The sequence below is a fragment of the Egretta garzetta genome, unplaced genomic scaffold (assembly GCF_000687185.1).
Source record: "Egretta garzetta isolate BGI_Z169 unplaced genomic scaffold, ASM68718v1 scaffold79, whole genome shotgun sequence".
In the NCBI taxonomy this organism is placed as follows: Eukaryota; Metazoa; Chordata; class Aves; order Pelecaniformes; family Ardeidae; genus Egretta; species Egretta garzetta.
Window position 1 is genome coordinate 3028170 of NW_009260791.1, and position 26330 is coordinate 3054499.

General features: G+C 42.5%; 1 protein-coding gene across 18 annotated transcripts in view; it reads right to left on the reverse strand.

The window, feature by feature from the left end:
• The window catches only part of TTLL5 (tubulin tyrosine ligase like 5), a 152924-nt gene that overhangs the window by 22713 nt on the left and 103881 nt on the right, over positions 1-26330 (reverse strand). For 16 of the 18 annotated variants that reach the window (XR_004842984.1, XR_004842983.1, XM_009646667.2 and 13 more), the window contains 3 exons: positions 15423-15600; positions 7346-7566; positions 250-335 (listed from right to left, as the gene is read on the reverse strand). Coding sequence is in view for 15 of the 18 variants with exons in the window: in XM_009646667.2 (XP_009644962.1) it covers positions 250-335; positions 7346-7566; positions 15423-15600 (485 nt within the window). In the remaining 3 variants the exon portion in view is untranslated. Of the gene's footprint in view, positions 1-249; positions 336-7345; positions 7567-14904; positions 14981-15422; positions 15601-26330 lie in introns of those variants that run through there. The other 2 variants (XM_035901957.1, XR_004842985.1) reach the window with 2 other exon arrangements.

Sequence of the window (26330 nt, forward strand, 5' to 3'; positions counted from 1 at the left end):
TAAGGATCTTCCTCTTCCAACTTTATGAAACTCAGCCTTTGCTCCCTTCTGCTTAGTCTTTTAAATCCCAGGAGGAATAAATTCCCTGCACAGCTGAACCCAGACTGTTACCTAGGAACCACTACATGCAGGGTAGGCAGCTGTGCTTCTTCTTGCTGAGAAAGTTTTTTCCCTGCCAGTTTTTGAGAAAGATGAAAGCATCCCAGCATACCCACCCCCACTTTCCTGGTCTTTGGCACTGGCACTCACCTGTGGAATTTGTCCCTGGCTCACAGGATGCAGCACTGTGAAGGCTGTTCTGGAATCCATTCGGCTGCCTTTCAGTGGAGGTCACCCTAACAGGTAAAAGCACCAAATTAGACAGAGATATGAAGGGTTATACCAAGGAAAAGCAAAAGTCTCAAACAAAAAATTGAGAATTCTCCTAGTTTAGGTAATCTCACTGGGATTGTAGCTACGAAGCTGTGCCTGAACATGGTATGAAAGAGGCAGTTACAGCAACTGACTCCAAAAAGGCAGAGCAAGACAGATGAACACTCAAGCCACCAGCAAGACTTTGCTGTGCCTAAAACTTAATTGTCCCACATGCTCTGGCAGCTGATTCAGGACAATAAAGGAGATAGTAAATGGTACTGGGTCACCAAAGCACAACTCAACTACTAATGCTGTGGTCGCCTTATTCCAGTCATTTCAAGTAAAATGATTAAGCAACCTTAGAACAGAAATTCACACGCTGCCAAAACCACTCTACAGTCAAAAGTTAAGTCTTGCATCTTGTCTCAGCAGAGACAGCTCATTTAGGCAAGATTTCTCACTTGTCTTGGAAACTGAGACCCAGAGGATGCATTTAATCTCCAGTAGTCCAGTGCCAGTCCTCAGGCAGATACTTTACGCAAATCCTCCTGCATTTATCTCAACATTTGAGTTACAGCAAAACTATATTCTGTGCAGTGCAACTGCACTTCCTTTAACTGTTGTAAAGATTCATTACCAAACTGAGATCATGCACTCCTACATAAAAAATGGGTCTACTAACAAGGCAAGGTCAAGCTATACAGCTACAATGATCTATTCTGTCCTTAAAATCATTATAATTGATCTGTCTATTCTGGTTTGTCCTCTCCTCTGTTATCCCTCCTTGCCTTCCTTCCTGCCTGCCCAACTCTATTCTGATCACTCCAGGCTTATGCATGTATGCTCCTGTCTCTGCCAGAGTCCTCCTCCTCCGCTGATTCGGCTCTGCAGTGTTACACAGTTAACTGTGAGCTCTTCCCCGCAAGAGCACTGTAATCTCCAATCCCCATGTGATACCCTGATGACTAACAGACCCAGGCACACGTGTGCAGTTTCTATAGTTTTGTCTGAAACCTTTTGCTTTTAGATTTCAAAGTCAGCAAGTTGCCAGTAATCCAGGTGCTCCTGGCAGCTAAAAGGCCCGTGAGGGACTCCTGTACTTTATCTCAGTTGGATTTTAGTGAAATAAATTGAAGTCCATACAGGAAAGCAGAGGGATGCAGATACGACATTTGCAAAACACAACCCCTTAAGTCAGCCATAATTTGAAATGCTATTGTCAAATGAGGTGCCTGTTTCTATGCTTATTGTCTCTTGGAGAGAATTTTAGATCTGTACTTATGGTTTCCTCTGCTGCTGACACTGCATGATCCTTCTGAGAGCTGAAAATTCAGATGGATCTTTATGCTTCTTACATAGAGATTCCATGCTCATAATTAGCTTGTCTACTTTGTTAATGCAGCACAACTGAGCCAAATTCAGTTCACCCTGCTGCAGGTAGAACGCAAGACTAGTGGTTGAAAATGTCATCAAGGATGCCAGCAAGTACTGGTTCTTGCAGTTTCAACTGTCATCTCCACACAGATCATTCTCAGATCTGCTTCTGGGTCATTGATCTCCCACCATGCTAAGCTCATCCCTCAAGTTCTCTCTTCTGTCCTGATGGAAGCTCCAGTGCCAGAACATGTTCACTGCTTAAACTGAGTTAATCCCTTTCCGCTTTCTTCCTCATTGGCTTGGCTGAAACCCTACTGCCTTTCTCAGTTTCCTACTTTTAATGTCTGTGTCGTTTTTGCTTCCACTTTTCCTTTGTTATGGTCTCCATTTCTTCTTCAATACTAACAAAAACACTGTCTCCACAATCCCCTCCACTTAAACATCTGGCATTGCCCTTTTCTCTCTCTTATACAGCTAACCCTTCCTTCAAACTGATGCCAACTTCCTTCATTTAGGCACTAAACCAGCCCTAAGCTCCCCAGCCTCAAATTGCAAATTTGGAGGATGCTGTCATTCCACAGGTAACAAAGAAACACTTTTTTGACTAAATATTGAACATCTTTGTTTTAACAACCTATTCCTGGGATGCTATGAACACATGTAATGGTCCAGAGGGGACAGAACTGACAGAACAAATTCACATCACAGAAAGCCCAGGTTTGACAAGAGGACAGCAACAGATGTGAAGACCCAGAGCCAGGGAGGCTCGTTCCTCTTTGTTGCTCTTGGACAGGGAATCTCTGCGTGTGTATGATCTGAGGCTAGCCAAGGGCTAAGAGCTACAGGCCTAGGGAGCCCAGCTGTGTCAGGGTGTTAAATCAAGGCACATCTCTCAGATGCACTGCTTTTGCTGCCAAAAATGTCTAAGGGTCAGGCAGCCTGATTAACCCAGATGCTCAGGAGCTAAAAAAACAAGCATGCCACAGTACAGCAGTAGCAAAAAAGTGAACGGGGTTCCAGTAACAGTTAGATGCTTGCTTTCCCGCTGCCTGTCCTCTTTTCAGTGGGCACTCAGTTTGTATGTGCAACGTACCTGGCTCACTTAAGACACTTCATGCATGCTTATGAATAAGCACGCATGGGTAAGTAAGACGGGATACAAACCAAAACCATAGTGTTTTACATAAAGGGCTTGCTCTGTGGCCATCGTTCTACTTTTGGCACGTTTGCCAGGCTTGGCCAGCCTGTCCTAGAACAGCTGGCTACTGCCGTATCCAATTGTAGTCAGGACTCCACCCTGCTGTGGGATGAATTTCCTGAACCCCAGAGAAATGCATCACCTCTACCCTATTTCTGTACTAGTTACAACACGGCAGAATTTTGGCTCTTCTGCTGCTGGCACCATGCAAAGCAAATATACAAAAGAAGAACAAGGTAGAAAGATTCTGTGCTGTGGTGTTGGGACTTGAAGGGAATATTTGTTTCAAAAGGCTTACTGAATAGAGTTGTTGGGAATGACATTAACAGATAAGTTCAGTACAAGAAATTATGCAGTGTTGATCAACATCCCCAATAGTTTGCGATGGTCCAGTCTATTGCTGGTAAACTCAGTAATCTTTTTGGGCTTTCTCTCTCCCTGAAAACATCCTGAACCTTCCTTTTCTCTACCTGGCATTTCCTCTCTTTATATACAGTGGTCTAACATTGACAACTGATTTTTTCTGAGATCTTCTCTTTGACTGATAGTTCTGTTCACAGGCTGTTCAAGGCCTTGCTCTGCTTGATGCCATCATAGTTAAAGAACAGGTTTCTGAAAAGTTACTATAGGAATGATAGCGTAGAAATGTTTATTTATTGTGACTAGTAATTCCTAAAAGCAGAAAGATTTTCTGTCTACCACCTGTACCAGTTCACTCTGGGTTCCGACAGTTGAGCTAATATATTTTTCTACTTTGCATGCTGTCATATGTAACATGAAGACTCAGTACACCAAATGCTGTTTCCAGGGACAACTGCTTCATTCCATGGCTTACAAATACTATATCTGTGATCTCTGTCTCAAAATGTTGCTCTCAGCTATTAGCAGGTCTCTTCATGGTTCACAGACCTGCCATTAGTAGTGGCAATGTGAGCAGTGGAAAGGACCCAGTCTGGCCCTTGGAAAGAAAGAAAGACCTTGTTGTGTTAGCTGTTCAAAAACTATGTTTCTACTTGTGATATGAGCACATTTAATCAAAACTATGGAGCCCCATGAGACCATTTTATGGGGCTACATTTCAGCATAGAGCTACATATTAAACCATTTCTCCCAGTTAGTCTTTTTCCACACCTTAATATGGGCCCCATTTTTCCACTCTGTTAGCTTAAGCAAGGAGTCTCCTTTGGATACAATCCATTATAAAGTCAACCTACCACCTTTTACAAGTTGAAAGGCTGAGAAAACAAGAGAGGCCAGGAACTGAAAAGACAAGACTGAACTGTCTGGCTGTTCCATTACTTTTTTCCTTTATGCTTTAACCAAGGAAGTGTCCAAGTTACTAGATAGTTTTTTAATTAGTTGTTAATGTTCATCTTTAGCATCTCATTCTGTTTGTAGTTATCTACTTTCTTATTCTTTTTTTTTCCTCTTCTGGAAGCCATGTGTGCTGGCTGGGAGAGAATTGATAATGCATGCAAGGAAGAGATAGGTCAAAGAGGCAAAGTTGATTTTAGTTTGTCTTCACAGTCCAGTCTCTGGAGAAATTCTACAAACAACTTTTAAAAGATGATCTTAATAAAGACATTAAACAAAAGCCAGCCATGCAAAAGCAGGCAGAGAAATAAGGTCTGGCTTACTGAAATATATGCGGAAAAAAAAAAAAAAAGACACGAGAGCTTTAACAGCAGAATGGGATTAGTTTCAGTGAGGCTTGTGGAATAGTATATAGCACTGAGATCTTCTTTGAGGAAAGAAATCAGGAAAACAGGCAACAACTGTTAGGAGTTGAGAGTGGGCAGCAAATCAAAAGTGACCTGACAGAGAAATGAAGCAGCAAAAAAGCCAAAATTAGATTAGATGTTACGGAGAGGGATGTTTACCACGTCATAACCTAAGGATATGGTAGCCCCCCACTGGAAAAGTACAATTCTGGGTGCCACAATGCAAGCACTCTGAGAAAATGAAGAAAACACGGTAAATTCAAGACAATTAAGGACTTGGCAGGTGGAACTACCATCTGAGGTTAACAAAACCTCAATAAATCTAAGCAACACTAGGGAACTCCAAGAAGTAGAAGGATATTCAAAAGATGGAAAGTATTTGCAAGGGAAAGTGTTTAGGGTGGTTCAGGAAGGAGGAACAAGGTACAACAGGATGAAACAAGGGAAAAATTCAGATTGCACATCAGGAGAAACCTTCTGATAATAAAGGTGTCTGGATTCTTAAATAGTCTTCTATTAGCACATGGTGGGGTTTTTGCCACTGGAGATTTTTTGAAAGCGGACTACACACCGTGTCCAAGAAACTCTGTACAGAATAACCAGGGACTGTAAAGAACAGGCTGAAGCATGCAAGACATCATCTTCTCTAATCTATATTCCTTTGACACAGGAATTCCTTCTCTTCATTCACTCTCCTCTGCCAATGCAAGTCTTTTCCTAATCATTCAACAATGAATGGATTAAATTAGACTAAGACATAGCAGATTTTAAACGATCAGTTCTCAGTATGCTGGAGATATAGCTGGGCACTGCTGTTTTCCATGTAAGTGAAAAAACGTTACTGCAGGATCCCATGAATGGCAAGAATGGGTTTGGAGCCTCATGCTGGAGACTGAAAGGCAACTTGGAAAGTATTTCCGGAGTGGCTCCTTGCAGCCTTCAATACTTGGATTAGTTTTCTGAAATTCTGAAGGAATCTTTTGCTTTTTTTCCCCCTTCTGTGCATTTTTGGTGCTGAACTTTTTTCCGGTTTTCCCACACTCCTGCCTGTCACAGAGCAGAAACCACAAAAATGCAGCAAAGTAAAGTCTGTCCAAGGAGCTGCAATTCCATCTCACAAGGATAAACATTTCCTCTGCCAAGAAGTGAGCACAGCACACCGGCATCTTCAAATACACATCCCTGCTGCCCAGCAGAGAAACCCACTGACATAGCCTGTCACCTGTACTAACATGAGCTACCCAACATAAAAGAAATCAGATAGCAAACCCACCAGCATATACCTGCCACACCTGATGCTCACATCTGCATTTACTGAGTTGACAAAGTCTACTAACACCTTGTTTTCTTTTTAAATAGTTTTGGGGGATTAATTTAGTGTGCTATCTCTTAAGATAGCAAGAGTACAGGCAGGAAATACACAAGCTTCCCCAAAGCAGTTCTGTCCAAGCCTTCCAGTTCCAGACTTGATCCACACACACACTGACTGTACCCTAGCATCTTCATAAGGTGTATCTCATCAGTAATCTTTTAGTAAAACTTCTCTCTTTAAACAGGAAGGGAACACAGAATCAGGAAACCTCACAGGAACCTGCTCTGAAAGCCTTACAACTCTTCTGGCTGTAGAGTAAGTATAAGGGAGGAAGCTATGAATGCCATTTTTGCCCTTCAGTATTCAGGAATGAAACAAGTCTGAGGATATATGTGGAAAAAACCTGATGAAAGACTTAGTCTAAAGCAGTTCTGTCATTTCAGAGGAGATCAACAGAGTGCTGAGGAAGCTACCAAGAAAGGTAAAGGATAAGAAGAAAACCCAGAAGTCTTATTCACATTCTTATAATGCCCAAAAGAGAAGACACCAAGAAATGGAAAGGAAGGAAACTTAGAATCAGTAAGCAACATTTCATGGTGAATTTTTTTTGTTTTTAAAGATAACACATGCCAAATCCATCTACCTTAGAACAGCAAGCACTATATAACTCAAAGCTTAGTAACTAAGTTAAAAGAAGGGGTTTTACAGATAATGAAGTTATCGTTACATTAGGCACAATATAAACACTTCAAATTAAACAAACACTTGTGCTTGAAGGCATAAGTCAATTATCATGTGTTAAATTTATGGGTAAATTTGGCTCAAGGGCAGATTAGCTTGTTAAGGATATTGCTTTTTTTTTTTGGCACCCTCTTCTGACCCACCAGATTCTAGCCCCCATCAAAGATTAAACATGGAGGGAGTGACTCAAGTGCCTAAATGCCTAAACATAAGTGTCTAGCACCATGCTTGGTACTCTCAAGTTATTTGAGACATCTGCATGGGACCGGCAGAGACAACACAAGATCAACAGAAGACCTGTGCTCATCTGGAGCAGCAGCTGGAGGCCAGGTGGAATAGCCCTGGGCATTTAAAATGTCACTAGCAACCTGTATTTAGGTAACTGAATCCTACCCTGGATCAGATACTTCTCTGATCCAATCTGGCAGTTCCTATGTCCTTATGTTTGCATGATGTTACAGTCTTCTTACCATTGTGAAACATGGAACTGCAACATAGTGCACACCTGTTTCAGTACACACAGCTTAGGTTATTCTGAGATTTATCTTGGACAGCACAGCCCAAAAGATCTATGTCAGGGTTGCATGTAGACAGGTTCTCCTCTGATATTCCTTCTTGCAGATGGGAACAGATAAAACTTACTTGGAAATCCTCTGGGCTGCAGCCTTTCTGACCGCTGTCTGCCTGTGGTTTGCTGGAGGCTTTGGAACCAGCTGAGAAGGCGTACTCTGGGATGGCATCACTTTGTGCGAACTGGCTGCCTTCTGGATACTAGAAGTGGCACTTGATGTCTTGCAGGCATCAGAGCCAGCTGGCACAGATATATGGCTGGTGCTGGATTGTGAGTAGCTGGCAAAGAGAGCCTAGTAAAAAAAAAAAATGAACAAGACAAAAATACCATAGTAATTGGCAATTACCTCTCTGAATATTGCTTAGCAAGCTGACGGAGGTGGATGACATTTTTGAGAGTGATAATATCTGCCTGGTGAAGGCAACCCCAGGGCTCCAGGGACAGTCCCATACATAAAAACAAGAGTTAAGTAGTCAAGTCAGTGATGTAGTATTTAGAGCTGAATTTTATACCCTTGGAAGCTGGGACTAGCTTCTAAGGAAGGCAGACAAGCTCATTACTGCCACAGAATGGTATTATTCTGGATTAAAAAACAAGAGGTCCAATCCTCAATCTAATCTTGCAGTGGACTCCCGTCCACAAAGAACTAAAGCTTTCATTGCTTTGACTGACTTTCTGCATTTATCTTGCTAACTTACTCTTTGTGTGGGAGGTAGGATTGAGACACAGTTCTAGGAAAGATAAAGGTTATGGGGAAGATGTTACAATGCTAGTTCTTCAGTCTAACCCTGTAGGTGCTTGGAATAACAGAAAGACTCTAGGGTACCTTCTCTGAAAAGGGACTTTAGGTCAGCAGCTGACAAAAAGGAAATCCCCAGTAACACCAGGGAAGAGAAAATATTTCTATTCCTATAGCAGGTGGGACAGTAAGTCTGCTGGAGATTTGTTACAGGGAACAAAAGAATCTGCATATTATGAGACACTGGAGAACTGAGCAGTGGACTGGCAAAGCAGGGAGTGGGGAATGCTTCCCTATGAGAGCTCTGCAAACTCCTCAACTCTTTTCAGAAAGGAGTAAACTGCTGAGAGTTCCGACTTGGTTTTCCTCGAAGTCAGTCAGATTCTCAAGGCAAAGAGGCAATACGGTAACCGTGTAGTTTGGCAGCTAGAGGTCAATGATAGGAGATGAGCGGAATAGCTGAGCCCTCGCCAGTCACCTCACTGTGACCCTGGGAGCAGTGCCCTTCACTGCATTTGTCCTCAGCTTCTTCTCTGGTGAAAAACACACAAAGCCACAGCGAGTGGGCTCCAGGCTCCAGAGAAAACCACAGTCTGAGGGCTGGCTGAGTGTCAGCACACAGACAGGAAAAGCCCCTCTCCCCCGCAATTCTCTGGCAAATGGTAGGGCAGTGGTGTGTGGGAAGGCATTTCTGACAGGCAGAGCTCTAGGGAGAAAAGGAAGTGCAGGAGCCAAAACACGCCTGTTTCCTAACTAGAGCTCACTGACAAGATGCCCTTGAGCTCCCAATCTTTCTTAACCTCTCCCTCCCCTGAAGCTCTACCTTGATTGCAGCTTTCAGATTTTGAATAAGTAGCTGGTACAAGTGCAGAAGTCTGGAAAATAGCAGTCACACCCCACCTCCCCCCAGCAAAACAAAGTAAGATGCAAGAGACTAAACCAAGTTCCATTTTAGAGTCTGACACATCATGGGGTTGGAATGGAGACCCTCAAGTCACTGCACCCCCTTCTTATTCAGGAGTGACATTTCAGTGTGCTCTGTTTGATATTATGCATATTTACTATAAGAAGTTCTTCTTGTTATTAAAATAACTAAGATCCTGGAGTCCACAAAGCACACAGTCTTAACCCCTTCCCTTTGTTAACATGCATTGACAAGGAGGTCCATGACTCTGAAGAAACAGCAAGCATGGATGCTCTAACAAAACCTGATCAGCAAAAGCTGGCCTGAGACCCACCTAAAGAAAGGTCGTGGACGTTTTTCTTGGGGGTAACTGACTTCCAAAAAGGCCTTTGTCTCCATGCTATGCTGAGATTGTCTGCCTTCCAGGCAGGGATGGGGAGACTGGAAGCTGACAGGGACCGTGGCTTCTGGATTCAGCTACAAAGTATCCTGCCCTGCTGTAGACTCCCTGGGGACAGGACAGGAAACCAGGAGAAGCTACTGTGCAAATAAAGGGGGCAGCTGGGCAGAGCAGGGCCTGACCACGCAAAGGAAGGGTTGGGAAGCGATTTCAGCACATCCAAAAAGTAGGAGACAGACCTCATCACTCTGAATTCTGAAGGCTCAGGATCTAGGGAGAGCAGAAGCCTAGACAAACCCTGACAGAGGCATCCCTGAAGCAGGTAGCACGCTACAACTACTGCTGCTGCAAGTAAAAATCTTTGAACCAGACTTCCCAGGCTCTCAGTTTTAACTTGATGTTGAGGAGACATTTGCTTCCCCGACAAGTTCTTAGGGCTACAAATCTGAAAAATACTTAGAACACTATGAGACCTTCTAGCTAAAAATCATGTAAAGCGTTAGGGAGTTAATTGTCTTGCACAGTTCTCTGGGGAGGTTGGACAGCATTGACTCCATCTTCCACATAAAGAATGTTAACACTGACAGAGAAAGTGATTTTCCCTAAGCCACAGACTGAAGCAATACAAAAAGCTAGGTTGAGAGCTCAGAGAAGATCCTGACTCCAAATCCCATATTTGCCTCATTAGATCACACCTCTTCTTGCTTTCTTATCTACACATGAACACCATACACAAAGCGTTATCTGTACAAAAATAGTAGTTTTTAATTAGAAAATCTCAACATGTACAGCTTGTCAGTAATGACGATGCACATCTAAGAGTATTAGCCAGTAGCAGCTGAGCTCAGGCTGCTCATGATTAAAAGCAGGGAGGTACTGTAGCACTTTGAAGAAAAGCAGATATATTAATGATCTTCAAAAACAGAAAGAATGTTCCTGGCACTTACCATCCCTGTATCTAACACCCATCCCTAGCACAGTAACGGAACAAATGTTGCAAGCAAAAACATGTTCTTTCTGTGACCCGAGGAGGTAAATGAAGCTCATTTCCTGTGAATCTGTCTTGGGGCTCAATCTTGCAGCATCTAATATAAAGCATGCCCCAAATTATGCCTCCCTTCATGGGTTTGGGGCATTCTTGTGTTGACTTTCTGCCGTCTAATTAGGAGTGGCCTCATGCTGCAGCCTTTGCCATAATGGGAACAGTAGTTTAATCCCCTTTTCAGATATATAGCTCTTTATTTTCATGAAATTTACATGAAACATAGTTTTGAGATTTCTACGCCATAGTCATTCAGTTTAAATTGGATCAGCAAATCTGAAAATAATGAGACTCAGCAGTGTGTAAGAACGGACAGACAGATGCACACACACGTGTACTGCATAAAGATCTGTGCAGCTAGTTCCAAATCGCTAGCACTAGAAACTGAGATGTTTATAAGCAATAAACAATGACGAGGATTTAGGTTAAAAAAAGAAAAAAAAGCGAACCCAACAAAATAAACCCCACCACTTTTAGAAGAGCAACTGCATTTCAGATGACATTGCAAAAATACAGAGAATTAAAAGGCTTGGAAGACCTTTGGAGTCTTAGAAATTGTTTGGTGGAGATTCTTTTGAACATATATTAAAGCAGTCAGTTAAATCAGTTTGGATGCAACAATCAGTTGAGTTGAAAATTCACAAAGTGGTGATAAAGGACAGGCTCAAAATGTGCTATTAACTGCCATAGTCTTAAACTGCAGTAAGATGAGCATCTTGGGGTCATCAAGAAATTTAAAGACGACTGGCAAATTCATCGTATGCACAGATTGTCCTGAAGTATGCCTTCCTTGGTAAATTCTTCAGAATGAGACTAAAATATACTAAAATAAGCTGACTTGGTGCCTTCTCCTTTGTCCCAGAATGCTCCCAGTACCAAAAGCAAGACAAGGATTGGACCACATCATTGTAATGGAAAGATACTTAATACATCTGGGCATTACCATAATTCTAATAATAGTGACAGGATCAGAAACATGGGGACAAAATTTCAGCTGGTATAAATCAGCACAGACTAATGCTTTCAGAACAGTTGTTCTGCTTTACTTAGCAGACTAAGTAAAGACTAAGACTTTGACTCATCACTATCACAAGACTCAAGTAGGAAAAATGGCAGTTAGCACATTTAGTGGGAAAACAATCTGAGGGAGAAAGCTGCAAAACAAGAATGAACAAGAGACTGAAGGGGAAGAGAGACTGCAAATCTGACAGCAGTCCAATATATAATAGTTTAGAAAACAGTTTAATGATGTTTAAGGCTGCATTCAAAGAGGCCCTGTGTCCTCAGGCAGGAATAATCTAGTTCTAGGAATACTAGGAATATTATTTAGAATACTCAACATTCCCAGTCATATACACTGAAAGAAAAAAAGTTTGCTGAACGTCATAAAATGAGGAAAATTTCAGAGAACATACTGCTTTTAAACAACTGAGAGAATTATTTCAGATTAACTTAGCCCAATGTTTTATAGCGTAAAGTCTACTTAAACTTCTGATTGAAATGCAACCATAACTGACCACAACACATTAATGTGATTCACGTCTTGTTTAACATGAGCTTTTTTATATAAGCAGGACTGATGGGGATCATTCCATGACACAACTGTACTTTTCTTGTTTTAATTTAGCTTTTTTCCCATGTGAAATATTTGGCATAAAATTCTAAACCCAGAAGATGCTAGGCTAAGCAGACAGAACATAGCCACAGAGAGAAAGAGGAACCTCCCTAACAGCTAATGGCATCTTTCCAGTACAGGAAACAATTAGAGAATAAACAATGATGGTATATTAACTGGCTTGCCAACTGCAGCAGTGATACTAACATCTAGGTCATAATGTGTCACATGAAGTCTCCTTTAACATTAAAAATACTGCTATAAGCCTGGGGTTTTTTTGTCTTTTGGTTTGATTTTTTAATTCTTGTTCCTTGATTTTGTTTATGTCAGATTTCAGCTTCTTGTCTTCACTTTCAAACTCAGCCCCCTTTCTATTTTTTTCTCTTTTCTCAGGCTCTGTATTGTCTCTGTTCCTGGGTCCTATCACTGCATCCATTTGCTTGTTAGATTCTCATCCAGTCAGTTTGGTGTTTTGCTTTTTGTCCAGGGAGTGAAGTACCTGTTCTGGCATCAAAAATGTATTTCCACCATACTACACTGTGTGAACTAACTTCCACATACAGTGAATGAAAATTGTTGGTTACTTCCTCTTCCTCCACCTACACAGTATTTGCTACTCTGCAAATTGTTAAATGCCTGGAGGAGAAATCATCATTCTTAAGCATCTGGGAAGTGCTCAATCAAGAGTGGGTGCTGCCACAGAGAAGTGCACAACAAGCCTTCATTATAATATACATCTACTGCAGGGCAGATGGGGGTATTTCTACTACACAAATACTTGACTAGGAACTTGCATGCTTTCCAATGCATCTGTCTCATCTCCAACATATCGAACTGGTTAGTGTACAGGCAGAAGCGTTTGCCTGTGTTATTAATCATAGTGCTTCTGTTACTTGTTTACACGCTATCTGCATACATGGCATCTAGTCATGCTGTATGGTCATGCCATACTCAGAGTATGCCTTGAGATATATTAATAAATGCACTTCAGCTACTGCCAAACGGCTAGCCTGCCTTCTAACCATAACAAGAGCTTGAACAATCAGACGAAACAAGATTGGAGATACCCTGAGTGCATTCCCCAAAGCAGAGAGATCATGACAGTCTTTCAAGTGATAGGCCTTCTGTTTTGGGGGATATATTACTTCTGTTGAGAGGAGGCTGAGGAATTTGAATATAGCAGGCAAGACAACACAGGATGGAGTAGATCTCAATACGTGTCTTACATGACACTGACTAGGAAATGTGGTAAAGCCATGCAGGCTAGAATAAGCTACATCAGCTGTGGGGAAAAGACAAATGATGGCCAGCAGGAAAAGGTGAGATGGAAGTCAAAGCAGTGTGAGTGGGAAGGAGATGGGCAGGGAGTGTGTAAGCAGCAGAAAAGAGAAGGGCAGTTCTTGGAAAGGCCAAGTCAAAGGACTGAAGTCTGAGAAGCTAACTAGCCAAAGGAAGAGGTCAGTGGCAGGGAACTAGAGAGGGAGAGCAGGGGATAGACAGATGAAGATGAGGGTAGCGCAGTGACTGGGAAGGGGAGAGGATCGGCGCAACTGTGATTGGAAGGGGAAGTCTGGCTGGCTCCATACAATATCTAGTGGAAGAGGAAGTATCCAAGAGACAATAATTTTATTAAGATGTGGTTTTCACTACAGAAAGTCTGAAAGCCCCCATGTTCAGCAAATACCTTTCTTCATTTAATTGCAACTTCAGTGCAGTATGAGCCCTGCGGCATGGCAATGGCCTCAATACTGCAACTCCAAACTGCTTGGCTCAGAAGGAGAAAGGAGAGAGAGAAAGGAGGGGGATGTTGTGGGGGTGAGAGGAGTTTAACAAAGAATCACTTTAACAGAAACTCCTGAGTAATGGCTCTGCCCCAGGCCAAGAATAACATCAGCTCAATGTCAGCAATTAGAAGAGGGCTCAGCCAGGCCCCATGGCCAGCTCCAGCCTCCTCACATGCACAAGCCAGCTCACAGCCCTTTCCTGAGCTCATGAACAGCCACAGCTGCCCACCCAGAGCCCCTTGGATGGAGATGAAAGCAAGACCTCCTGCTCAGAGGGGGAGCAAGAATACTGTAGGTGAGGGAATTTGGGGATGGAAACTGCATGGCTAAGCGAGGGCCTTGAAAGAAGGAGAGCAAGGACCAAAGGCAGAAGGGCCACTCCTTCAAGATGCTCCCAGAAAATGACAAGGGCAATTTGCCTATAACCTATTCGCAAGGACCCTGACTAGGTGACTCATCTGCTTCACAGGAGGGAGAGTGGGTGTTCAGACCTCTGCACGTTAGCTCTGTTCATGGTTTTGTGGGAGTCCAGTCCTGCCAGACTGCCCAGGCAAATAGCTCCTTCCTAATGGAGACCAATCTCTTCTGAGTGAAGGTTTGTTCATCCAAGGACTTCCTTCCCTTTAGCAGGGAAGCCTTTTGGACATCACTCAGAATAAAGAACACACCCCTCTCCCAATAATAACAAAGAAAAGTAACGAGTGCATCGGTGAACTCATTGTAACCTTGGAAGATTTTTCTTCAGGATTGAAATGCTATTCCAGACACAGTGGTCCACCCTTGGCATCTAGGTGTCATCCAGAACATCAGTAATACAAATCCTTCTTCATATTTCCTCTAGCTCTTGGACACTGAGCCCATCTTTTCTCCTTGCAATTGTAACAAAGGAGTCATATATTCGTGAGACAGTTCCATGCAAAGTAGTGAAAGGAGATCTTAAATGTAGTAATAACAAAACATGTAGGAGCCCTGGAGAACATTTTCAGGGTTGCAGAGAAAACTTGCATCTGCCATGAGGGTCAGTGGACATGCCTCCTGCACACTGAAGGCTCTTAGAAGAACTTAATACATTTCTTCAAAAGAATGAACATTTTCTTAAATAACTTTTGAGTCCCCTTAACATACTGCTCTTTTGGTAACTGTATTGTATGAGAAGATATCCAGGAGGAGAATTTAGTCAAGATGAAGCCTTGATGGAGTCTGTTTGCCACAGAGGACACAGCTGCCAAGACAATTTCAAGACTGTCTGTTTAGAAATACTGAAATACAACAATGACCCAGCTTGAAGCACTACCCAAGAACAACTCAAGTCTAAGCAGGAACAGTGACAAGATTAAGTGACAAAGAACTGTGGAGACTGTAGACAGTTCTAAGGCTGTCTGAGGCCCTGTAAGGGGATGCCCTGAACTGGTACAGAAAAGCAAGCAGCAGCATGCCAGTAGCCAAATGGAAGAGGATGCCAATGCAGTGGAAGAAGCCACTGGGAACTACAGCCTCAAAATGCTATCAAAATCACCACAGGTAACACTATTTTTGTTGCAACCCACTTGAAGAGCTACTTCCTTCACAAAAGCTGTGCCATATGTACTGGCTCTGGGTTGGTTCTGCACATCTAAGACTCAGTCAGCACTGCTACATCCCAGGCAGGATCTTTTCTTAGTTACCTGGTGCCGGGCTTGGCTTTGCTCCAACAGCTGTCGTGACTGAAGTTTCTGCTGCTGAAGTTGCTGCACAGCAAAATGGAGCTGACAGTTGGGATGTACCAGTGGACTCCGTGTCACCTTGTTGTAGACACTGTTCTCCATCTCTCCTTCCCAGGAAAAATGATGATTCTCTGGAGCCCTGAGAAAAGAAAAGTCATCATGCTTTCACCACTCTGCATATAAGGACTCCTGTTTACAAGGCACTGCTGCTTCCTAAAAATCCCTTCATACTTAGCCAGCTATGAATTTGTATTAAATGGCACCAGCAAGCACAACACCTGCTAGAGGTGCCACGTGCCAACTGCCATCTTGCTAAGGAATTTCTTGAATTCCAGGCTGGGACTATATTACTAGCTGTAAGGCCATGCTTGAGGAGGACAAAGGAAAAAGAAAAGAAAAACTAAACTGAAGAATATCTGTGGCTGATTAGCATTGGAGAGAGGCAGAATTGCAGCAGGAAAAGAGCTAAGGATTCCCATCACTAACGAGATAATTATTTATTTGGATTTGTAGATATTTTGTTAATACACTAAAGCAAGGCTTACACCAAGCACACACATGCTGCAGTGAGAGCGGAATAGAACACAGACATGCAGTACAATATCCACAGAGAGGATAAAGGACTGGTAGGGTGAGGTTACAACTAGGGCACATATTGACTCTATAAGGTTACAAGGCAAAAGACCTGAGGGAACTGAAGATAGGTTCATTTCTTTCAACATCAGAGTAATGCAAGCCTTTTCCAGAGGAGAAGAGGCCTCCTGCAAAGAGGCAGGAGCTCTTACAACCCAGGCTTGTACGGTGGGAGTTCAGCTGTGGCCTGCAACATGATAAGTACCAACAGGAGCTCACTGGCTTGCTTTGAAGTTTGTAAGCCTCAGCGAGAAGGCAGCACCAACACACTTGTACACAAGGCCGAGGGCTTTGCAGAGAGCAGGTGGCAGACTGACAGGACCACAAGGTGTCCTGAAGAGGCTACAATAGCCCAGCAACTCACACATCCTGTGCTCACAAGAAAGGATGCCATATGACCCACTGAATCCTGACACTGGCTAATAAAGCCTTCAAGCCTCAACGCCTGAGCTTCCCAAGTTTCTGCTGATCTCTGTCATGTTTCTCTCAGCCGCTCTTTCCAAATATTTCCTTTTGATTCCCAGAGCAGACTGCCCTTGTATTCCTATGCATGTCATAAGTAACTGGGATGTAAAAGCTACTTGGTGTCTTTTACCTTTCATGCCATGATTCAGAGTGTAGATCATGGTTTTGGCTAGGGAGTTAACTGCAATCTCCTTGCTTCAGGATCCTATCAAAAATTACAACCTAGATTTTTTAACATGTCACAGCTTCCCTTGAATGTGTTGCACCTTCCCCCACAAGCTTCATCATCACAGCAAACCCTTAAAATATTCAGAAGGATGTTTCAAACAAGACCAGAAGCAAGTGCCAGCCCTATGTACTCTCCTTCAAAAATGACCTAATGCATTCCTCTCAAAGCAAATTGAGGACAAGGATTCTAAACACTAAAGGGTCACTCTCCCTACCCAGCTCCTCAGCAACAGCGGAGTAAGACAACCCAGACAACACAGTGCAAAAGGAATTCAGCTGCCAGCATCTCCACCTGTATCCTCTGAGCCTCCTCCTGCTTGGAACACCACTACTACTTTTGCTCTTATGGGCCATTCGCTGTAGGTAGCCTTCTCTAGACTTCTCTGGTTCAAGGGATCCCACCCATGGTTCCTCAGTCCTTTGCTTCCATTGTACCCCAGTGCAACACTGGATAAATGACTCTGACTCTCTGCTCCCTTTTGCTGCAAGATTCTCAGTCTTTCAGTTCTTTTCCTTTCACCAGTGCTTGAAAAAGTGACAACTGTAATGTTGTTGACAGTACTCAAGCCTTGAAGCCCAAGTCATACAGGTCCGAATCTGGCTTTGTGGTTAACCTTGGGAGACCTGCTTCCCTCTTCTGAACCTGCCTTCCCCCTTCTGTCCCAGTAATGTGGTCATGATCCTCTGCTGCTGTGGTTTTACCTGCAGTTGCTCAGCTCTGGATCCATGGATGCCTGTGTGCTGCTGGCCTCCCAGCAACGTCCCCGACAGGGCACAGGATGCCACATAAAGCATAACTTAAAAGGAGTACATGAAAGGGAGAAGGGATCTTTGAAACTATCACCAGCTGTCTCCTCTCCGATCCCACCAGCTCACCACATGAGTTATCAGGAGGTCGCTATGACCTGGACTCAACTCCCATCCCAAGGGTAGTATCTGCTCCTTCCACTTTGTAGATACAGATTCCACGGTCCATTCTGATGTTAAAGCTCATTGGACTTTTCCCTTGTGTGAAGCAGTTGGAGTCTCTGTTAACCCCCCAGTAAAGTCAGGTCATGCTGGCAGCTGAAAAGCACACAGGACTGCGCTAGGACTGGGATGCACCCTTTGGGAGAAAGCTAGGGGTTACTGCAGACGAGCCCTTGAAATGAATATCAACTGCACCAGAAAAACTGAAGAGCATTCAGGAGGTCCATCAAAGTCATGTTAATGCTCAGTACACAGCCTGATCAATTCCTCATCAGTACTACTGAAAGATTATGAGCTCCAACACCTCCGTTTTGAACTAAACAACAATTGTATTTGTCCATTTACCTTGAGTAACTTTTTCATACCAGCAATTTCTCAGTGGAGAAAATTTGATAAGTTCATTCAAAATGCTCCTAAATAAAGCAAGCCAACGTAGGATAAAGGGGTTACCTCTCATGGATTTTGTAACTAGTTAAAACACATGAAACCAGAGCTAGAAGAAATGGAAGTTTCCATAATGGAAGGAGATTACCACTGGGGTCCCACAAGAACCTGTGCTACAGTCTCTGCTGTTCAAAACATTTATAAGTGATCTGGGGCGGGGGGGAAAGAATGAAATAAAAAAAAGTTTGCTGCTGAAAAACCGAAAGTCACTGAGAAGTATGAAAAAAAGTCACATTACTGAATAATCAGACATTAAATTGGGAGACAACATTCGATTTAATAACTACAAAGTTGCGTACCCAGGGAAACATAATCCTAGTTTTACACAGTGATGGACTTTGAGCTAGTTATTTCTATTCAGGGAGGAGACCTTATAACTATAATAGGTTTTTCTATGAAAACATCACTAAAATACTCTCAAAAAGTAAACTCGGTGTTAGGAATTATTAGGAAAGGCATAGGGAACAGAACCAAGAACACTACTATGCTACCATATAAACCAAAATTGCATCCATCTCTTGCATACTGAGGGTAGTTCTAACCCCTGTCCCTCCTCCCTTCTCAAAAAGCATACAGTATAACTGGAAAAAGTACAAAGAAATCCTGTAGAGATGATCAAAGGTATGGAACAGCTTAAATATTGAGGAATGATTAAATAAATAAGGACTCTTCAGCTTGGAAAATGGACAACTGAAAGGAAATATGAAAAATATCTATAAAATCATGAGCTTCAGGGAAAAGGAGAATAGGGAACAATTACTCACCTCATGTGATACAAGACATAGGAAAAACCAAATGAAGTCATGAGGTGGGCAGGTTAAAACAAACAAAAGAAGGCAGTTTTTCTCATAACACATAATTAAACTGTGGATGCCTTCTTACTACGGGAAGCTAAGGATGCCAAAAATTTACAGGGGTTCAAAAATTATTACACAAACTCACAGAAGCAAGAGCCACTAACACTATTTATATACAAAGATACCATCTCCTGGCCAGAAAATCACTGTCCCATTACCAAGTCCCACAGAGTACTGGGAAAGTATCACCATTCCATAATATCACCTAATGATGCTCTTCCCACAGAATCTTCCACGGGCTACCGTCTGAGTAGGACATCGAACCCAACAGTCCACCTGGTCTTCGAAAATGCAGCCAGTATTGTTTATCCATCAGGGGTCTGTAACAAAACCTGCCTTAGGTCTCAGTCAGAAGTCAGAGAATTCAGTCAAGCACTCTTTAAGGTATTCATTCAAGTTATATAATTCTAGAAACTAATGTCTGTTTATACTTCTCTCACATCTACCTCCAGGTCAGAACCTGCAATGTGTAAAATTTATCCTTTGATCCAAAAGTAAGCTTGGGAAGCTAAACACTGAGTGATTTTTTTCTAAAACCTAAAAGTCAAAATGAAATGGAGGAGATAAAACTGATGTTAATGAAAACTCCACTAAAGTTGGACCTGCTGATAGCCAAACTGACTTTGTGCCACAGAGACAACTTACAGAGACTGCAGCCCATAGTACTGTGAGGGCCACTTACCGAATGGCAAAACTTTAGTATCATTTCCTTGATCCTCATTTCTTTTGTTTTGAGATATCTGGCAAAGGACTATTACAGAAATACAAACACTGAAGACTGATGGTCCAATTTCTAAAAATGCACTGGGAGTGCTGCCTTGCTCCAACTTTTGACCACTTCAATGAACTCTCAAATGCTTTCATTTGGTTTCTAACCTGCTTTAATCCACTTTTTCTGTTTTAAGAAATATATGATCTATAGCCCAAAATAAATTATTTAGGATATAATATTGCCCAGATAAGCTTGGTTTAAACTACCCAGGAAAACACTGTTGAAACAATTATTATTATTATTAAATCTTTAGGAAGATCTAAATTTAAAAAAGCAAACACCCACAAAAATTTTGGCTAACGTTTTCTTGCCGCATAAACAGTCTTGTACACAACTCCCTGCAGTACCAATACCTTCTCTCCACATGATGTAGCACATCAGCACTTACTTTTTTCTAGATACTATATTGAAAACACTATTACTTGCCTGAGCAGATTTTACTCTCATGGCCAAGCAGAACCCTACAGGATTGAACATGCTTCTGTTAGCTACCATGGGCTTTGCTTCTTTATAGATGCAAAACAATACAAATTCATTATACATAACTTCAACGCTTTTATAATATAAACATTAAATATTTGGCAATAGAAATCCTGAATATTTGCAAGTCTTAGGATCACTTTCATAGACCAATGTTTCATGTGTGTTTTGGAAAGTCCCGATGTAACATGGTCTCAAGTTGCTGATATTATATCTAAGGCAAAGCTTGCCCTGGTACAGGAGAACACGGCTTAGGATCTAAGACTCAATACACTGCTGCTAGAGACATGCTCCAGCTCTCAGTCTATTTGCCATGCTCACAGGAATGCACCACGGTGCAGCTCCTATTCTCAGTCTCTGCCTGTCAGATGATTTATTGAAGCAGATCAGCACCTTTGTACCCTTCCTGAAGTTAGCTCTTCTGCTTGAGGAATTCTACAACAGGCTCAGCACAGTAATGAAGGCTTGAAAAAAGCTGTAGAGGACCTCACACCTTAATAGATACTATAGAGTTCACATGGTGGAGAGACTATATAAATACTCCAAACTGAAGGAAAAGCTTTTTCACAACTCGCACTGCTTCAGGCAAAGCCAAAAATAACCAGGAAAAAACCCCACACCCCCAATGGAAATGAGGATTGTAGAGTCAGTATTCACAGGCCTGCTTGTTTTCAATTCAGGATTACTGCTTGAACACTAACGATTGACTGAATATTCATTTGCTCAAACGTACAGATGACAGATATAGGCATAGATGCACACACATGCAAATAGGAAATAGAAATTCCTGCCTGTGCCACCAGAAGAGATTGGGTTTTGTTCTGTCAGCCAGGCTGGTTGTGAGCAATCTTCTCACAGCTTGCTCAGGATTATTTATGAGTTGCTTAGTTTAGAGACCTGGCCAGGATTCAGGCCTTTGCTATGTACAGGAAATCTCAGCCTTGGCATTATGGCCCATCCTTTGTAAGCAAGATTCTGTCCTTCCAGCAGCCCTTAGGGCTACTCAGTATTTTTGGCAAGAAACCCACCGTGTTCCTTTCTTTCAGCTGCAGTTTTCATAAAACCTGGGCCAAAATTCTCTCTTCCTCTTCACTGACAGCATAAGACCTCTTTGCTGCAGCTTTTTGCATCATAAATGATACAGGTTTGCTTCTGAGACCAATTTCAACAGATCTCCACGCTATTATGATCGTAACCTAGTCTAAAAGTTCTAGAACACCATGTACTCATCCCCAGGTTTTCTGGTTCCAAATTCCCTTTCTGCTCTGGTTCTCTTTTCCAATTCATTAGCTCTTTTCCCACATAAGCAACCCTTACGCAATCAATTACCTACAACTGTACTAGGAACTAATGCTAACATACTAAAATACTAAATACCAATAAAATACTAATATATCTGTTCATTGACTACAGGAAAAAAAGAAGCTCAGTGAAATCCAGCCTCCATACAGAAGGGATGAGGTTATCAGCTCTTACACGAAAGGAGAGACCTGGCTTCTGTTCCCACTTGAAACAGATGTGAAGGGAATACCAAGGACTGAATCTGTCAACAAGACCAGGCCACAGAACACTGCTCACTGAAAATCTCATAGTTATAAAGAACTCTCTGACATAAAGAACTCGCTAACATACAGCGAGTCCGTACGAAAAGAATGACAGTGGTAACTACTAATGACAGTCCACACTTCTCCTAGCATCCACCATTCCTAACCAACTCATTAAAACATCTGATAAAGCAGGGTCTACTACAACACAACCACTGCTGGGATGAGTAATACTGGACAATAAAAGACAACAACACAGGACAGGGCAAAGAAAAATCTTTAGTAAAGTGAAACTACAAGGAAATAATCAGGGGAGGGGAGGGCAGGGCAGTGCAGGAGTAGAAGTGATTCAGAATGTAATTTCTTAATGCATTATTTGGATATAAATTGGGTTTAAAGCTTCCAGTGTTCCCAAAAAACACTTAAGGATTTTTAAGTACCACAAATATTATACATAGGGCTTTCATTTATATTTCAGCTGAAGCCTTCTTCCAATGGCACAGTGGGGCACTTGTTTGACACCAACTTCTGTGTGGCAGGCAACAATACCAATTGATTAAGTATGCTGGTGTTCCCCATATATCACTTATTTGAAAAGTGCCTACATGCCATTGAAAGGCAATGCAAACTATGTTCAAATTACTTGTGCAAATGAAGCTTCAGCATTCTCCAAGAATATTCCTCTATGTTTAACCCTACTGACTTTTTGAGAACAGACAGGATCACAGCAGGAGTCAGTATAGCTAGAGGTCTAGCAAACTGAGAAAAGAATTATCCTCCTTATAAACAAGCTAACAGTGAAAGTGTTTTGCATCCATTTCTGCAAAGACTGGAGCTAAGGATGAACAAGGGCCATTGCTGACAATGAGGGAACCCAGTGCATTTATAAAATCAGTGCTCCCACCTTGCCATGGAATGCAAGACAATCTTGGACAGCAGTTTCTTTCCCCCAGGGCATTCAGGTGCTATGACAAGTCCAGGAAGCTTTCAGTACAAAGCCTTGGTGGGCACCAGCTGCTAGATAGTTGGCATAGTAACTAATGATTCCATCTAGTGTGGCAGCTCCCAGCATCCTGCTGACTTGTGTTCAGGCACTCAGAAAAACACAGAACATTTTCTTTGGCACACTACGTGCTTCTTCCATCCCTAACAATAGGCCCTAGATTGGGGCTGGCTATGGAGCAATGATAAACATAGTGGGACAAAGCCCAGGACGCTGGGGGCCTGGCTGGGATGCAGGACTGTCGGGCCTCTCACAGCGCCGCTTGCCTCAAGGCCTTTCTTTTGTCTTTTCTCCTTCTTTCTCTCCCCTCAGCTTCAAAAGCAATAAATTAAAAATTGAAAAACAGAGCAACAAGTCTTTGAGAATGGTTTGCTCCTGGCCTCTGCTGTTATCAGGAGTGTCTATGAGAGAGTGACTTTGGTCCAGTTTAAGTCAGCAAGAGTCTGCGTTTTAGCATGGTCTGTAGCTCCAATTGCTGCAACATGCAAGCCCCTAAAACATACCGCAGCAGCGGCTATGTTAAAAAGGTAAAGAAAGGTAGCTTCCCAAAAAAACCAGGGGCAAACACAGCATTTTTAATATTCCTAAAAGAGCTCTGCCTGGGACTTTGGAGATCTCCTAAGGCACAGGGAGCTGTCCAGAACTCACCACAGTGCAGGTACTGGGAGACAGGGCAGGGGCAGGAAGCAGCTGCCCTGTATAAAACAAGGATACCATCACCTGGCCTGCAATCTGCTTTTGAGCTCTGCAAAAGAAGCTAAGGAAAAACTTTTAAAGTTAATGAGCAGCCTGTCAAGGCTACGATTGGCACAATAAATGTGTGGAACTGCATTTTGGGTTCAAATCCAGTTCAAAGCAACAAATACAATCTCCCATGGTGAAGGTGTTGCAGATATGTAGGAGAGTTTCTGTCCCAGACCATTAATCAAAATTTTAGTTCTTAGTGTTGAGGCACAGATGCAGGCATCTTGTAATAGTTTCAGCCTTAGTTCTTCAGCTTCTCACTTTCCCAGCAGCTCAAGCTACTTTTGCCTACACAAGAAGCTCTTACCATCAGTATCCTTGCGCCATGCAACAACAGATGTACAAAGTCCATGTGAAAAGCCTTGGGACTGAGTTGGTTTAGGCAAAGAACACAAGAAGTTCTGTGAATTTAACTATAATTTCCAGATCCATGCACAGGTTAACTGTAATAGCTACCAGAGGCACAATTCAAACATCCCAGGACATTTTAATGTGCGTAATTACTAGCAAATGTCGGGAGTCCCCCTCTGCTATTCTCACAATTCCCCCTTTCAACTGAAAGAGTTGATGTCATTACAAGAATTTTATTCAAAAACAAAGATTTGAGCAAAAGCGTCCAACTCTTCTCCTTGTGGTGCAGGACTAGCACATATTTCAGTGGCCGGAGGAGTCCATGTGTCGCACTCTCAGCTGCACAACTCCACAGTCAGGTACATATTCAGTGTCACAGATTTTCCCTGAGATTCCCAATTCAACTTGTATTTTCTCTGTTTTATTTCATGACCTTCCTCTTATTTGAGGTCTAAACCTTCACTGATAGAGCTATGACTCCTTCAAGCTTAGCCGGCCTTGGCACACGTAACTCCCTTCATCTTTTTCCTCAACTCAGACCCTTCTGGCCTTTGACTGTATATTGCCTTTTTCTGAACTTTTTCCACTTTATCAGTATTTGGGGCTAGGCAAGTGCTCAAAACTGAGCACATTATTCCAGATGTGCATGCACAATAGCTATACAAGGAAAGCCCACTGCCTTTTTGCTCCTTCACTTTATTCTACAAGTACTATCAAAGTTGATGGGCTTCTTTCTTGTCTGGTATATGTTGCTGTATAATTTATTTCCTGCTCCCTGGCTTCTGAAAATTATTCCTGCTATTTCCCTACCATTAAGAAACCTGGGTTTTGGAGCAAAAAGATTTTCTTAGGCAACATAGCACCTGCTCAGTTCTGCTGCCAATTAAGTGCATTTTGGGTCCTGAGTCTCCATATACAGCTAAGGTCATGAGTGTAGCAGGTTAGAAATGACGTACATCAAAACAGCCTTGTGACATTCTAACGGGGGAAGGGCAAGGTGAGATTATGGAGCACGGGAAAATCTCTGCAGGCAAAGCCTAATCTACCTCAACTATTCCTGGACTTAGCTGGCATTATCAACCCCTTATTCTCAGGAGCACTAAACTTGCCAGTCTTAGCAAGTGAAATGAAACATTTACCATTCAGTGCAGCCAATTGCCAATTTTTGTTGGGCCCTTAGAAGCATCCTTGGCTCCATGCCAGTTACAAAATACTGTCAGTCTCTCTGATCTGGGGAATATTTGGCAGGTAAACAACACTTCTTCTCTTTACACATGGCAGCTTTGAAATTCACTAGTAGAAAGGCTAAATCAAGAAGAAAACTAACAGCCAGCTGTCTGGAAAGTTCAGTGCCTTCATCTTACTGTGGCTCTTCAGGTCAGTGGAGAAGCAATGAAGGCAGCTGGGCATATCTCCTCCACGTGATCTAGATTAACAAAATCATATAGCCTTTCTATCCTCAGTTAGTGCAAACACAGGGGTGAGCTTTACTGAATGGAAGGTGGTTCTGGCTTCATGTTTCCTGCACATACTTCCACACCTGCAAACATAGTCAGAGCCTGCAAAAATATTTTAATAGCAAGACATACATACAATAAGACTAACACAGAAACGTATCATTTTGCTCTCATAAGGAAGTCTTGGGGAAGATTACCTGCTTAAACCTGACATGCAGTTGCCTTAACTGTGTCTTATTGTGTCGTCGTCCCCCAGTTTTACAGAACTAATTAATGAAGTCCAGACAGAGCAGGTGGACTGTGGGTAAACTTACCTCACTGCACTGTCCAGCTCTGCTTTAAGAGAAGTCATTCAGACTTACACAATGTGTTAAGGGCCACCTTAAATTTGATCACTTGTCCTAGTCTAGGCAGAGTTTCTGGGGTGAATATACACACTCCACAGAATTCAAAATACCAGAAACTTAGCTGCCGTACTGCATCACTTACAGAGATGGGAAAGGTATTCCTCACTGCAGAGGTTCCACTGTAAAATCCTAGCACAGATCCAGTGCATCAACACAAAAAATGACGCGTATTGGCATTGTTCTACTTTTCCTCTATCCGTGTAGGCAAGTCTATCAAAAAACAAACTGGAAAAGACTGATGGGGCCTATTTATTCCTAACCATATATTTTTGCACTGCTTTATCCAAACAGATTTTGCATTTTATGGGTGGATAGCAGCAGTAGCACATGAAGATTAAAACAGTAAACAGGCACTGCTATCTGTCTAGAATATGCTTATGACTGGGTCTGTAATTAAAGTCACTAATCTCTCCTGGAAACCCATATTCCCTACCTCTCTCCAGAGAGGTAAGGGTTAAGTCAGGACCAGTAAGTGAGCCCTGCACCCTGTAATGCCTCCTTTGAAAAGCAGCACA